At 40.7% G+C, this 15,620-nt stretch overlaps 1 protein-coding gene across 1 annotated transcript in view; it reads left to right on the top strand.

Annotated features, from left to right (window-relative positions):
* Mgam2 (maltase-glucoamylase 2 (putative)) overlaps positions 1-11,229 on the top strand; it is a 108,360-nt gene extending 97,131 nt beyond the window's left edge. Inside the window, 7 exon segments of the mRNA XM_023712752.1 lie at positions 255-304; positions 3,894-4,067; positions 6,321-8,479; positions 9,117-9,359; positions 9,361-9,474; positions 9,658-9,886; positions 11,125-11,229. Coding sequence (XP_023568520.1) covers positions 255-304; positions 3,894-4,067; positions 6,321-8,479; positions 9,117-9,359; positions 9,361-9,474; positions 9,658-9,886; positions 11,125-11,229 — 3,074 coding nt within the window.
* The last annotated feature ends 4,391 nt before the right edge of the window (positions 11,230-15,620 follow it).

Below are 15,620 nucleotides of genomic sequence, written 5' to 3'. Positions count from 1 at the left end.
CCTTCTCCTCCTCCTTCTGTTTCCTCTTGTTTTTCTTTTTCTTTTTCCTTCTTTGTATATGTATGTCAGTGATCCAGCTCAGAGTAATACGTATATTTGGCAAGTGCTCAGCTACTATCTTTAATGCTTCTCAGGGAGGTGATGGATATCCTTGTCAGTGACTGTAACCCTGTAAAATGTCTTATGATTGTATATGAGATTATCTGCTATAATTAAAACAATGAGTAGGTGGTTATTTATTTTCTTTCTTTCAGATACCTATGAAAATGGAAACTACTTCCTGGCCAGCTTTACAGCATCTCAGGTAGACTACTTAGTTTTATAAATTATTTTCCAATTCATTAAAAATTATACATTTATATGATTGAACTATATAACTATAATACCTTTCATCTTAATGGCAGGTCAATCCTGCTTTTACTTCTCTAGTTCAGGTTTGTTGACAGTAAGGTAAGGAAGAAACAGTCCTATTTTAACAATTATTCAATAACCCATGGGGGGAAGGGAAGGAAAGAAAAGGGAAGGGAAGGGGAAAAAAAAAAAGAAAAAGGAGAAAAAACAAGGAAAATGGACTCTTAAATTCATGACATTTCCAAGGAAGAAACTCTCCAACATGCAGCAAAGCCGGATGACACAGTGGCATGCAACCAATAATAAACATTTAAATTCTGCATTTGTCAATGGCCTAAACTAGGTCTGTCTCATTTTGACTGGTTCTCATGTATGAAGTGTCAGCCTCAGTCTGTTAGTCTGCTTGAATTGTCTTGCTGTTATTCACTTACATATGTATTTACTTGGTTAAGGATGATCGAAAATGAAATCATAGGGAGGCCTGAGCATAACATTTCATGATTACTGAAGCGGGGAAAAGTGGAAATAAATATCTCAATACTGGACTTTTTAAAATGTATTTGGTTGTTGCAGGGGCTCACTATGCAGCTCAGACTTGGGTTAATCCTCCTGCTTTCAGCCACCCCAACACTGGGATTATAGGCATGTGTCATCACGCCTGGACTCTGGCCAATCAGCCTGCCCTGAGGGCTGGGCTGGCACAGCATATGGTGCCGGAGATCGGACCATGGTCCGTGCACTTGGCTAAGCAAGTGCTTTAGTCCACTGAACTATCTCTCTAGTCCAATACCTCAATACTTTTAAAAATCACTTCTTGCACCAAGTTGCCTAATTCCCATTGGCAAAGTAGAGTCATAGGGCCAAGCCCAGAGGCACAGTAGGGACAGGCCATCTCATCCAGAGAGTAAAAATTACACAGAAAAAGATGTGAATGGAGAAGAATGAATGATGGAGGATCACGATGCAACCAATATACCATGCATGTTCAATGAGTCCATGTATATAATCTACAATTCTAACAAGAAAGCTAGGGGATCATTCTCTGGCAAACCTGCAGTCTTCTTGTGTTTAGGTTGTTAGCCATTGACTTGATATAGGAACTATTGTAGCAAAAATCTATTGTTTTCTATTCTATAGTGGTGTTTCAAATATTGTCTATTATATATCACTTTTGCTTTCTCTTTTTAAAATTATCTACCTCTAGGCTAACTTTTTAGAATTATCCGCCTCTAGACTGCTTTATATATGTCCTGGTTCCTAGATGTGCTCACTCTATTGAATGCCATTTAATATAGATTTCTCCTAAAACATAGTGCCCAGGGTTGAGATCATAATTTATATCTTCACTATCCAGTATACCACCCATGAGCTACATTAGCTAATGAATTCTTACTAGTATGACTATCCTATTTTGAAATACTTAGTTACTTTGAAAAAAGATTGTAAAATACCCCACACCCATTTTTATATTTAATACACTGAAATAATATTTTAGAATTTTTTGGTTAAATGTAATATATCTTTAAATTAATTTCTTCTGTTTACTTTTAAAAATATCATTACTGGAAAAATTTTAGTTGCATACATGGTTTGTATTGTATTCCTACATGATGGCATGAACTTTGATAATGTCTATACTTTTTTGGCATGACTTTCTTATATGTTGTGGGTGCTTCACAGCTTTAAGTTTTTATACACAAATGCCAGATGTTTGGGACATACAAATTTCATAGTCAGCTAATGCCTTGGAATCATTGTCATAGACATGAAAGTACCAGGTCATGTTTTTTCTGTACTCCACTTGCTTATTTGAAACTAAATGCAGCAGTTTACAAATTACATCTGAGCTTTATCTCTTATTAATGAATAGTTGACTATAAGACTTTACTTATTTTTCCTCTTGAGTTATTATTTATAAATGAAGCTGTTGATCTATAAACCCTGGAGTTTTGTTCTATTTCTAAGTACTCACTTTAGGAAATACACTTTCCTGTTTAATCTATTTCTTTGTTATAAAACATTAGATCACCCTTAAATAATTTCTGACCCCAAGTTTCTATTTTTTCTTTATTTCAAATTAGTGACAGATGTATCACTACTTCTGTGATGTTTGGTGAGTTGCTTCCTTCCCTCTAAAGAGTGGAGGCCTGAGAGGAAAGGAAGCTTCCAGCTTTCTGTGGGGTCACACTCAGCATCACCCTGACTGCTAAGCCAGCTGGTGAGGATGGGACTGGAGCTGCAGCATTTGCTGGTTTCTGTAGTGTAAAGAGTCCCTCATCTTATCCAGTTTTGGGTTAGTAAACAGCTTGCAAAATTGCAGAAGATTTGTTAATCAACTACTAAATGAGGAAGAATTAGTCCTAATGTACTTTCAAGTTATATTCCTTCATCTTGATTTTCCCTTCGTCCTGCCTGTTCAATCAGCCAAAAATGATGTGTTAATTCTTCAGAGATGAGCAGCACTTGAACATTTTCCCTAACTCCTGACGCCATGAGAGTTGGGATGTCTCTAACTCTTCTCTGCTGGGAGGATCTCTTTTTCTTATTGTGTAGATTTCTTGATTGTTGCATTGTACACACGTAGCTGGTCCCACTTGTGTTTACAAAGGGCCAGAGAGAACAGCGTGGAACTTGGGGTGAGCCTCAGACCCCTGGATCCCTGCAGCACTCCCTGTCTCCTTCATGTCACCTTTTATATCCTACCCATCCTCCTGGGGCTACTGAAGTTCTTTGTCCTTACCAAGTCCTCTTCCCACAGTGACTTTTTTTCTTTCTCTTCAAACCACAACGCATTTCACTATCATTTTCATTTAGTCTTTGAGTGGTATCTTGCAATTTCTCCCTTATTATAACCCTTAGCTTGAAACTTAAACTGGTCATAATTTATGTAAGTACATATATCACTGTGAACTGTTCTTATCTAAGATCTGGTTGCGTACTCTTTTTGTCATCCTGTATTAAGTGGGGCAGTTCACATATGTGCATCATAGTTCTACCCTATCTGTGTCTTTTAGCTCTGTGGCCATGAGCTTCTCTGTGAAGCAGAGACAATATCACTTTCTTTTCAAAATTATTGTAAAAATTAGTAATAAATATACACAAAATAGCTTTTATATTTCTTATACCAAGATCTATTTTGACATCATCAAAATTATTGTAGCAGATACTCAGAAAATAAATACTTAAGAAGTGTCTAATTAAAATTTAAACTGCAATTAAAAATGAAAACAGAGCCAGGTATGGTGGTACATGTTTCCAGTTTCTTGAGATTGAGGGAGAGAGATTGAAAAATCTGAGCCCAGTCTGGACAATTTATTAACTTAGCAAAACTCTGTCTCAAAATTTAAAAAAGAAAATGGCCTGAAATTATCGTGTAGTATAATGACCCTGAGTATCTCTTATGCTGCAAAGGAGAAAGGAAGGAAGGAAGGAAAGAAAGAACAAATCAGTACTACAAAAATGTTTGATACTACTGCATTTTAATGTGGAATATGGTCTATTTAAAAATTCATTATTTTTTTCTCTCTACAAATTCTTTACAGAATATCTTGAAAATCCAAGTCATACACAATAAGTATTTAAGTGACTCAAACCCTCTGAAAGTTGGATATATTAAAGTTTGGGGTATGAACTCTACTTATGTGACCCAAGTCGTTTTCACCTATGACAACCAGCAATTCATAGAGACCAACTTGAAGAATGACCTGTCCCATCAGGTATGGCTGCACAGAGTACCGTTGGTACAGGATACACGGGGAAGCTTGAGAAGGCAGAGGAAACTGGCAAGGGGCTTCAGCTTGGGGAGAATAGCTGAGGGGGGCACAGTCCTGAGGGAGTCTGTCAGATTGGCCCACTAATGAAAGAAAGGGTCTCACTTCGCTGGCTTCACTGGGTGGGTGAGCAGCTTAGTAACTTCCCACTGGGTCACAAGTATGGCATTTGTGGTGACTTTTCTTTATGTGTTAGGAGTTTTCTGTTAATTTAACCGATATGAATCAACAGTTACTTGGCCAGTTTGTCCTTAGTGTTATTATGGTGCCCCTCTGATGTTGTATCATACATGATCCTTACAATAAGAGTAGGGGCAAGGGGGGCCAGGGAGATAGCTTAGTGGTCTAAGCACCTGCGTGGCAAGCACAAGGACCTGTGTTTGATTCCTGGTACTGCATGCTGTGCGCCAGCCCAGCACTGTGTCAGCCACTGAAACCAGGCGTGGTAGTGTAATCCCAGCACTGGGGAGGCTGAGACAGGAAGATAACTATGAGTCCAAGCTGTGTAGTGAGACCCTGTACCAAGTAAATAAATCTTTAAAAAAATTATTAAGAAAGAGTAGGGGCTAAGGGGGTGGTATATTCCATATATTGATAACTGCTTCAGTGAGGAACACGTCATTGGCCAATGTTGGAGCATCCAAGCCTCCTGTCCATAAGCATACCTGTCTCATTTAATAATCATAAGATAGTTTATACTGTCACCGCTATTGACCTTAGATATACACACATTAGGAAGGTTACCAGAGTGTCGAATAGATATGCTCCTAAAAGTGTTGTAGCATGCCCAGCTCTGGTGACCTTTCTATTGTAGTCCAGGGACCAAAGAACAGTGCTCTGTAACACCCTCTCCAGGTGCTTACTAAGGAAATTGTACTGTGTTTGAATAGACTGGTTTCCCAGCTATGTAACAAAACTCACTTTTGCACTCAAAGTCCAAAACAAGGGCAGAGTGATCCCCTAAACTTGCTGAAGGATTCCTCCTCTTTCCTGGAACATTCACATCCACGGTCAAATTGATGGGTCATTTCAATTGAAAACTGGCATTAAACTGTGGTGATCATCAAGTGAATGTATCCCACCTCTAGTGCAAAAGTCACTTAGTTGACTGAGGTACAGTGACTTAGATAGAAGACCCTACTCGCGGATCGGCTCTTGTGGCTTTTTGCTGTCCAAATTCGAGTAAAGAAGAGGCATTTTAGAAGAGGAAGTACCAAAGGCAACCACAAAGGAAAAACTATTCTGCTTTAGAGCATAAAGCTAGTTATCAGTATGGGTTTATCAACCTGTAGGGAATAGCTTAGAAGCGTGGACAGTGGGTAGTGATAGTTTTTGTTTCCAAATGGTGAAAAGGGCACCATGGTGATATTTGCATTTTAGAAAATGACCCAAGTAAATGCTTTCTCTATGGCCTTTTGTAATTATTTATGGCTGTTTTACTGGAATATTGAGGCCAAAACCACTTTCTGCAAGTAACTCCTTCTAATTCAAAACAATGCAGAAAAATCCCCAAGTGACTTCTTTTAGAAAATCTCTCTGGGACCCCAGATGTCTCTTATGGGGCTGGCACTATGGGTATGAGGTGCTGATGATCATGGAACAAAACCAGCCAGCTGCCACGAAGGTTAAAATCCAATGGTAAAGAAAACAGATTCTAACAAGCACAAGTCTGAATCACAACTGTAACTATGTTTATAACTATGTTTGAACATTGCAGTTCTGAACAAAGTGGGAAGAAAGATTTCTAGAATAAGGTTATGCCCAAAGATTTCTCCAAGTTAATAATTTATATGATCAGTAAAACCACATTCATAGTGCTATTGTTCTCTTAAAAAAATGAATACTTTTTCTTTGTTAAATTGCAATTTTTATTTATTTTTTATTTTTAGAGAAGAGTCTACAGGGTGTTCAGGGTCTCACTACTAGATTGGACTCATAGTGATACACCTGTTTACAGCCTCTCAAGAGCTGGGATTACAGGTGTGTGCCACCATGCCCAGTCTCAACTGTTGTCTCAGTGTGCCCCTGGGGTGGGGCTAGTATGACAGGCCAAGGAATCGAACCTCCGCTCCTGCTTGCAGGCACTTTAATCCAGTGAGCTCTCTGGCCAGCCTTTAAATTGCAATTTGAAGTGTGCATTAAAAATAACAATTAAGAAGTTTTAACATTATATTCTTACCTTTTTTTCCCTCCTGGCAGACACTAACTATTCAATTAACCGACAAGAACATCAACCTGGAAAAATTAACTGAGGTTATTTGGATTCACGGTGAGCCAGTAGTTACCACTCCAACTGTGACGAGTGTCAGCCCCATGAGTACTCATCCATCTCCATCCACCCCCGAGGCTACCAGCGCTGAGACTGTCACTGCTTCCAGTAGTGCGGGTACTGCGGCGAACACTACTGCCACTGTTCTGGTCACAAGCACACCTTCTGCGAGTTCTACCCATGTTACCACTGCTGCTAGTGTTTCTGTCACAAACATTCCACCCCCTCCAAGTAGTACAACCACAACAGTCACTGCCACTGTCCCCACCACATCCACACATCCTACACCAAGTGCTATTTTAACTAGAACTACTGCTACTTCTCCTTACACTACTGCTCCTTTCACCACAAGTACTATTACCACTGGCATTAGTACCCTCTCCCCCATCCAAACTACAGACTATGCAACAAGTAATGTGGGTGTCACAACTACTCGCATTATTGTTCCTGATACCACTACTCCTTTCCCTACTACTGAAAGGACTGGTACTACAGTTCCTATGAGCACCGCTCCTTTCCCCCAAGATGCTACGGATGTCAGCACTAGCACTTCTGCCTCTGCGGTAGCTACTCCTCTCCCCACCACTGTGAGCACCAGCACTACTGTTCTCTTCACTTCCGGTTCCTTCCCAACAGCTACCGCTAGTGTTGCCACCAGTACCACTGCCCCTGGTACCACACCTTTCCCCACTCCTTTAAACACTAATGCTACTGCTCCCATCAGCACTGTTTCCTTCCCAACAAATACCACCAATGCCACCGTTGGTACTACTGCCCCTGCTACTACACTTGTCCCCACTACTGTGGGCACCAGTGCTTCTGCACCCGTCAGCACTGTTTCCTTCCCAACAGACACCACCAATGCCACCAACAGCCCTGTTTCTCCTGGTACAACTACTCCTGTCCCTACGACAGTGAATCCCAGTGCTACCGTTCCTCTCAGCACCATTGCTTTCCCAGCATATACCACCAATGTCACCACCCATGATGCGACTCCTTTCCCCACTACTGTGAGCACCAGTGCTCCTGTTCCTGTCAGCACTGTTTCCTCCCCAACAAAAAGCGCCGAAGTCACCACTAACACAGCTTCGTCTAATGCTACTCCTTCCCCCACGTCTTCAAGCACTGGTGCTACTGGTTCTATCACCACCATTAGCTTCCCAGCAAAAACCACCAGTGCCACCACTAGTACTGTGGCCCCTGATACTACGCTTATCCCCACTACCGAGGGCACCAGCGCTCCTGCTCCTGTTAACACGATTTCCTTCCCAACAAACACTGCCGAACTCACCACTAATATGACTTCGTCTGATCCTACTCCTTCCCCTGCCTCTTTAAGCATGAGTGCTACTGTTCCTGTCAGCACCGTTGCTTTCCCAACTAACACCACCAATGCCACCACTAGTCCTATTTCTCTTGGTACAAGGACTCCTTCCACTATGACAGTGGATTCCAGTGCTACTGTTTCTGACAGCACCATTGTGTTCCCAACATCTATCACCAATGCCAATGCCACTGCTAGTACTACTGCCCCTAGTATTACTACTGGGAGCACCAGTGCCTCTGTTTCTGTGAGCAGCAGTCCTTCCCCAACAAATACCCCTGAGGTGACCACTAATAGGTCAGCCCCAGATCCTACTCCTTCCCCTGCCTCTTTAAGTTCTAGCACTACTGTTCCCGTCAGCACCCTTGCTGTCCCAACAAACACCACTAATGTCACCGCTAGCACTGCCGTCCCTGGTGCTGCTACTCTCTCCTCTACTGTGAACGCTACTGCTGCTGTTGCCACCAGCACCACTTCTTCCCCAACAAACACTACCGGTGTCACCAGGAGCCCTATTTCTCCTGAAACAACTACGCCTTTCCCCGCTGCTGTGAGCACCAGTGCTGCTGTCCCAGTCAGCGCCCTTTCTTTCCCTACAAATACTACCAGTGTCACCACTAATACAACTGCCCCTGCTACTTCCCCTTTCCTCACTCTTGTGGACACCAGTGCTACTGTTCCTGTTAGCACTACTCCCTTCCCAATGAATGCCACTGATGTCACCACTAATTCTACTGCCCCGGACACTACTTCTCCTACCACTTGAATGCCAGTGCTCCTGTTACTATCAGTACCGTTCCTTTCCCAAGAAATAGTAATATCACCACTAGTACTACTGCCCTGATGCTTGTATCCCTGCTTCAGTGTCTCGGGTCTTATCAGGACCACTTCTTTCTAAGCAAGTGGCTTTGGTGTCCCCACTAGTGCTATAGTCCTCTCACTATAAACATTACTAGGTTCACTGCTAGTGTTTCCTACAGTCATGATGAATTTCCCAGCAAGTTCTACTTATCACTAGTCCTACTGCTCCTGATACAAGTACTTTTTTCTCTGCAAGTGCTAGTGGGATTACTGTCATAGCCACTCCTTTCCTAAATCCGCTTGATGTCACAACCAACACCACTTCTCCATACACAGCTGTTCCTTTCATACAAGTGCTAATGCTCATGCCCCTCTTATCACAGCTGTTCCTTTATTGATGTCACCTACTGGTACCACGGCTGCTGACTTTGCTAGTCTTTGCTCCACAAGTGCTATGACTGCTAGTAGCCAAGCTACTGTGCCTGTCACAGCCACAACTGTTGTTTACCAATAGTGCTGGATCTACCGCCAGTACTACAGTTCTGAATGCGTCTACATTGTCCCTTTCTGCTATTTCTTTCACATGTATTTCTTTTGCTAGTACTAGCACTATTCTTCCTAGTGCCACTGTTCCTTCCTTGTCAAATAAAACTAATATTAACACGTTTACTACAATTCACAATATCATGACCGATTTCCCTACAAATGCCAGTCATGGTAATAGTGCTTCTCTGATTAGCACTTCCTTTTATACAGGTACTGATGACACGAGCCATAATAATACACTTCCAATGCCAACTACTTCTCCTAGGAGTATTAGTGCTGATTCTACTCTCGATTATTTCCCCAGAAAGTACTGATGCTATGAACACTACTGATACACGAACCACTACGAGTTCTGATACTGCTAACACTACCACTGATATTTCTACTAACAAATTCTTCCATTGTGTCTTCTGGTAGAAGCATTAGTCGTGTTGTTACAATAATCATTACTCGTTTGGCCATTACTCTTGCTCCTAGCGTTAATGATCGTCTTTCTTTTATGACTGATTTTTTTCTATATGTACAAGTGCTGCCAGCGCTGGTAATATTGTTCCTGTTGTGACTGCTTCTCCATCTTCAAATACTCCTGGTTTCAGTACGAGTAATACTGTCACGTCTATGACCATGTATGAAATTCCTCGCATTCCTCCTAGCCATATGTTTATTTCTGTTTTAAACTCTGTATTACAAATACTACATCTACTATTGACACCTACTAATTTTATGACCTATACTAATGCAAATGCCACCTATTTCAAACCCTTGAATACAAAACCTACCATGAAAATAGATGCTAACATTGCTACTAATGTGACATCAACCTTGGTACACAGCACTAATTCCCACACATAAATCTGACTGAGGGATCAGTGGTGCCATGGTGCAGCCACTGCAGCAGCTACTGTTGCGATCCTGCGGACTTCACACATAACCTCAGTATCTCGGACAAACCCACATTAGCCTGTGAAATATTGCTACAGATGTATTCAAATAACTTTACTTGTTTCTTGAGCTACAACACATAATACAATGTCTGAGAGCAATATGATGCTCATGGAATTAAATCATCTCTCTAACAACAGTTATTAATATCACAGATTATTTAATTACTGATGCTAAAAATAGCACTTTATTTTTCTATAGACTTTTCCAAATACTGACAGTAGCTATGTTGTGATTTGTCATTACACACACTATAAGTATTATTGCCTCTGAAAAGACTCTAGCTTTTGCTACAGATATGGAAAATGCTACCATTGAAGATTTTGCAGATATTTTGACTTCAGGCACTGAAATAAGTAACTTAGAATTATTACATTTTTTATTATCATAGAAAATAAAAATGTGATTATAGATATTAAAAATACAAGTTCCTCAATCCTGTAACCTTAGGTTCATAGGTGGTACCAGTAATCTTATCACAGATTTGATATGTACAGGTTGAGCAACCCGTAGATGAAGTGCTTGTGACCAGAAGTGTTTCACTTTTGGAACATTTTTAAAGAGATATTGAAATACATATTTAAACAGTATGTGATATCCTGAGGCTAAAACACAAGTGTAAATATGAAATTCATGTATGTTTAATGTATGCCTTATACCCTGAAGGTGCTTTTATACGCTATTTTAAATTATGCAATAAAAGAGTTTCACGGTGTGAAATTTCTTGCTTGGGACACCATGTCAGTGCTAAACGAGCTTCAGATTTCGGATACTCTGGGTATGGATGCTCACCCTGTACTTCTCTTTATGACACTGATGCAACTGCAGAACACTGAAGTTAATCCTAGTTATGAAAGCGTGTTAGGCCCTTACCATTACCACCAATGCCTGGCTCTCCCTTTTCCATGAGACAGGAATCACCCCAACAGAAGTAAGGCTGTGGAGGGACAGCCAAGGCTAGATAGTGTCTGCCCTGAATCGGAGTTCATAATTGTGTTTATTTCTCTTATCTACCAGCTTTTCCACTTCACTGCCCAGGCTCTTCAGTGTGCAAGGACTTTCCCTGTGTACTTGGTCCTTTATAGTCAAGCTCATTTATTTTTGACGTGTTAATTCTTCAGATCAGCCAGATCCCCATCGAGAGATTCTTGATCATTATTAGACCTAGCCAGCTTGTTTCTACTGAAGATTTAACATTAGATAAGTATTCCCAAAGTGTGGAGTAGGAGTTTGTAGGGTGTCCTAACACTTCTTGAGTTAAAAAAGCCAAATCTATTCTCAAAATGCTAAGTTATTTTTTATACTTTTCTGCTGGATGGTTAAGACCAAGATAAAGCAAGACCTATGTAACAAGAGTTGTAGCTTTTGGATCTGATAAGGTCAGTCAAATCCCCTCAGGATTTGTTCTGAGACCCAGACCTCAGATTGTAGATCCTTTGTCAGTGTCAGCCATGTGAATGAGTCACGGCCATTGCTTGGCCAATTTGCTTTCTGTGAAAGCCTGAGAAAATGTTTTCTTTCCATGTGACTCTCATTAGGCACACTACATCATTGATCACTTTCTTCTTTGGCCCCATAATCTCCTTGATCAGAAAATTTGCGACACAACTGAATTACATGATGTTACAGTACAAGTTCCCATATGTTCTGAGTCTTAATTGACCTTGGAAGGCTAGGGCCAAAATGTTAACTTTCCTTGCAGCCCTCCTTTTTCTCTAAATTTTGGTCTGCAAACTTAGGTTGTTAACCCCTCAGAAGAGAAGCTTATTGTTATTACCCTACAACCTAGGCTGTTGAGCTTAACCTCATTATCTGTCTGAATATCAAACATCTTAGGCATAACATGGAACAGGTATTTTTCATCAAGTATTGATATGTTGAACTTTAAGTCCCTACAGAATATGATGAAAAAATTTTTTAAATTAAAATATTTTTTCAAAATAGGCATTAAGCATTATGAATTATATATGTTTACACATAAGTCCAGAAATCTAACCATATATAGCATTGTAGCAGGACAGTCCTGCAACACTCCTTTTCCTGTCTCTTGCCTTCGTTCACCACTCCCTTCCTTTTTAAACAACCACCTACCTGAGAGATAGCACGGCAGCAACTGGCATGTCATGACAAGCAGCCTGTATTCAGATGACCAGAATGACAGGCACTCCAAGCATGAACCTACTATTACAAATTGCCATCCTCAGTGCAGTTGCTTAGTTCACAGGTGTCAGTATACATAGTTAGTCAGGGTGAGAATCCTTCCAATTAACTGCTGGATTCAAAAATCTTCTGAAGATTCTCAGGATCATTGCCTTACCCATCTTGTACATATAACAAGTACAAGCAACAAGTGTGGCTTGCCACTGTCATGTTTCCTGGCTCTTCTTCTTGCTCTTTCTTCATTGAAGTATACGAAGTAAAGTCATGTTGTTATGTTGAGCTGTAGGGGACTCAGGTCAACAACTTCTGACATTGCCAGTCAAGTGGAAGACCCAAAACTATTACGGACTACTGGACTATTTTGGAATATTTTGCTGAGTTCACACACCTATAGTATTTAAATGATGGAACTAAACAAAAAAAGGGGATATAGATGAATGACCATTTTGTATCTGTGTATTCAAAATGGTTAGGATAGATATATATCTACAGTCTCTTAATTCAATGAATAGAGGGATTTGTTCTAATAGTGTTTGTAAATAGGATATCATGTCTGCATCTTGTACAACGAATAACCACTAGGAAGACAGTATGTGATGTGTTAATTATTGAAACTCTCCTATCAATTTGATGTGAAACTGTCTCATTGCTATTTGTTTCTCAATAAAATTATGGAAAAAAAGAAATTTTAACAAAATTTATGAAAATATACTACTTGTAACAACTCCAAAAAATGCTCCTGTTATTTTCCCGCGCCACTCTCCCATGAACATACGGTGACATTGCTAGAGACCCTGCGTTACACGGTGTGGCAAAAGTAGCTTCCAAGAGCCTAGCTTTCTTCTACCATGGAAGGTATTATACTACTTCACACTATGTAAAATAGTGCTCTTCTTGCCTTTTTTCTTTAGGAAGTATTGTTATTTTTCACAAAAAATATATTATGCTAACGTAGTACATTGTTATTATACTGAATAAAATATTTTACAAATGACTTTAATTTCTTTTTTTTTAATATTTATTTATTTATTTATTTATTTAGTGTGTGTGTGTGGCCAGCTCAGCCCACCAGGGGGTGGGGCTGGCTGGCATGTGGTGCTGGGGGATTGAACCGCGGTCCCTGTGCTTTGCTTAGCTTAGCTTGTTCTAAGTAGGTGCTTTAGACCACTGAGCCATCTCACCAGCCCCTGACTTTAATTTCTAATGGTATCTTCACTTCTTTTGAGTCTATAGGGGTCCCGAGACTAGACAGTTTGAGAACCACTTTTGTAAGGGACAAATCTCTGTCCCACTCTCAGGTCCTAACCAAGGGCCCTCGGAACTTTGCAGTCATGTAAGAACTGCAGCACCTCTAACTATTCCACACGAATGTCCACCACCTTCGGCAAGCACACCTTCACAGACTCCTGATGCAACGTCATAGCTGCACAATGTCTCAGCTGTGCAATCACACCCCATGCCTACTACAGATTCACTAGTTAGCTATGATATATCTGCCTCATGGAATTAGCCCAAAAGCTACAGCCTACAAGTAAACAGTTGGAAGGCTCCTAACTTGACCTTCCCAATCAGAACAAAACTCATTACTCTATGGACTTGTTCATGAACACCTTTACTCGTACCTTTACTGAGGGTCACCCAGTGTGCTTGTCTCTGACATCACAAATGCTGATGTGAGAACAAATGCATATACCAGCCCCCTGCTGGACACTTGTGGTGCTGCAGGAACTCCTGAGTCCCTGGGTGACATGGTGGGGTGCAGACTGGCATGGACAAAGTTTACTTAGGGGCTACAGGCTTAGCTGAGTGGTGGAGGACTTGGCTAGCACACATGGAGTCCTAAATTCAGTTGCTAGAGTGGCAATAAAATAAAAAAGTAAAATAAGAAAAAAATATAAGGGTCTCATTATCAAAGTTCTCAGGAGTCCCACATCTCTAAGTATAGAAAGGATACAACTGCAGAGATTGAGGCTGGATCTTGCCCGGAGAATTATGAAGGCAGAGCGGACCAGGGTCACTAGAGTGGCAGATGCAGAACTGGGAGAACAGTTAGACTCACGGAAAAGTGAGCTCTTCTGAGCTAGAACAAGACACTCCACTGCTAAATTAGACAGTGGCCATCTCTCTTTACAAACTGTATAATGGATGCACTTATCCCAATTTTAGGATTTTTTCAGTGGTTTTTTTTCTCTTTACCTTTTTTGGGTTTCCTGCTAATCATATGTTACTGCATAGGGAGCTCTGGCTTGGAACAAAACATGCAAACACATAATGGAAAGAATGGCTTTGAAATGTCTGCAGTTTCTTCACATTGTTGTGGGCATGGATGTGATTACGGATGCTATTTCACATGACAAACATCATATTTCCACCAATATAATTTTCTTCTGTTTGTATGATGAACTTAAACGCACTGGTGTTCGCTTGTGCGCTCCAAGGCGCTGTTATTTGCAGGCTTCCCTGAACTTGAGTAAGCTCTGCATGCACGCTGTCCTCTGTTGGTGGTGGGCCACTGAGAGGCGCAAAGGCCTCTGTACTGTCCAAGAGTTGGTATTAAATAGGTAGCTTGGTGGATGAACGCAGAACCGAGGGCAGGAAATTCTGACTGGAGATAAATTAGACATCTCTTAACACATGGCAAGTATTTGAGCCACTGGACCAGACTACATATTAACATGGGAGATCCAGAAAATTATGTAATCTATTGAGCCATTTTCTGTTGCTGTAACAAGATATTTGACTCTGACCATTTCCTCCTGCTATGCGTTGTTAGGAGTCATGTGAGGTCCGTTTGTCCATGACTGGTGACATTCATTTGGTTATTTGGTTGAGCTGGAGTCTGCTAAACTTCCGGATTTTTATGGTCAGGAACCTGCAGAGCATAGAAAGGAGGAAGGATACTGAGTTCATCTCTTTCAAGTTTATTTCCATTGTGGGAATATTCTAAACTACATTACCAGTGGTATTCATTCAGGTGCTTTGTCCATGGACACATGAATAATGTAAATACAATATTTTCACTATAGAAGTGTATCTCTTTCTCCATGATACATAGTGTGCCTAAGAAGAGTCACCTAGAGAGAAAACATTCTCTCAGGCTTTCACAGAGAACAAATTGGTCAAGCAATGGCCATGATTCATCCACATGACTGACACTGACAAAAGATCTACAAGGTGCTATACATGGTTCTAGCTTAAATCCTGAGGAGATTTGACTGACCTTGTTAGATACCAAAGTTACGTTTTTAGTTATATACATCTTGCTTTAACTTGGACTTAACCATCCAGCAGAAAAGTATAACCGTGAGGTATAAAAGGTCATGCCATATTAGTATGCTGAGCTGTAAAAGGCTCAAGCCAACAACTTCTTGACAATCACCAGTTCTGTTGATAACCCACTACTATTATGGACTATTGGACTATATTGGGTTATTTTGCTGAATTCAAATAGCTACAA

This window comes from Octodon degus, unplaced genomic scaffold (genome assembly GCF_000260255.1).
Source record: "Octodon degus isolate 3935 unplaced genomic scaffold, OctDeg1.0 scaffold00027, whole genome shotgun sequence".
NCBI classification, from domain to species: Eukaryota; Metazoa; Chordata; class Mammalia; order Rodentia; family Octodontidae; genus Octodon; species Octodon degus.
This window is presented reverse-complemented; position numbering and strand designations above follow the sequence as displayed.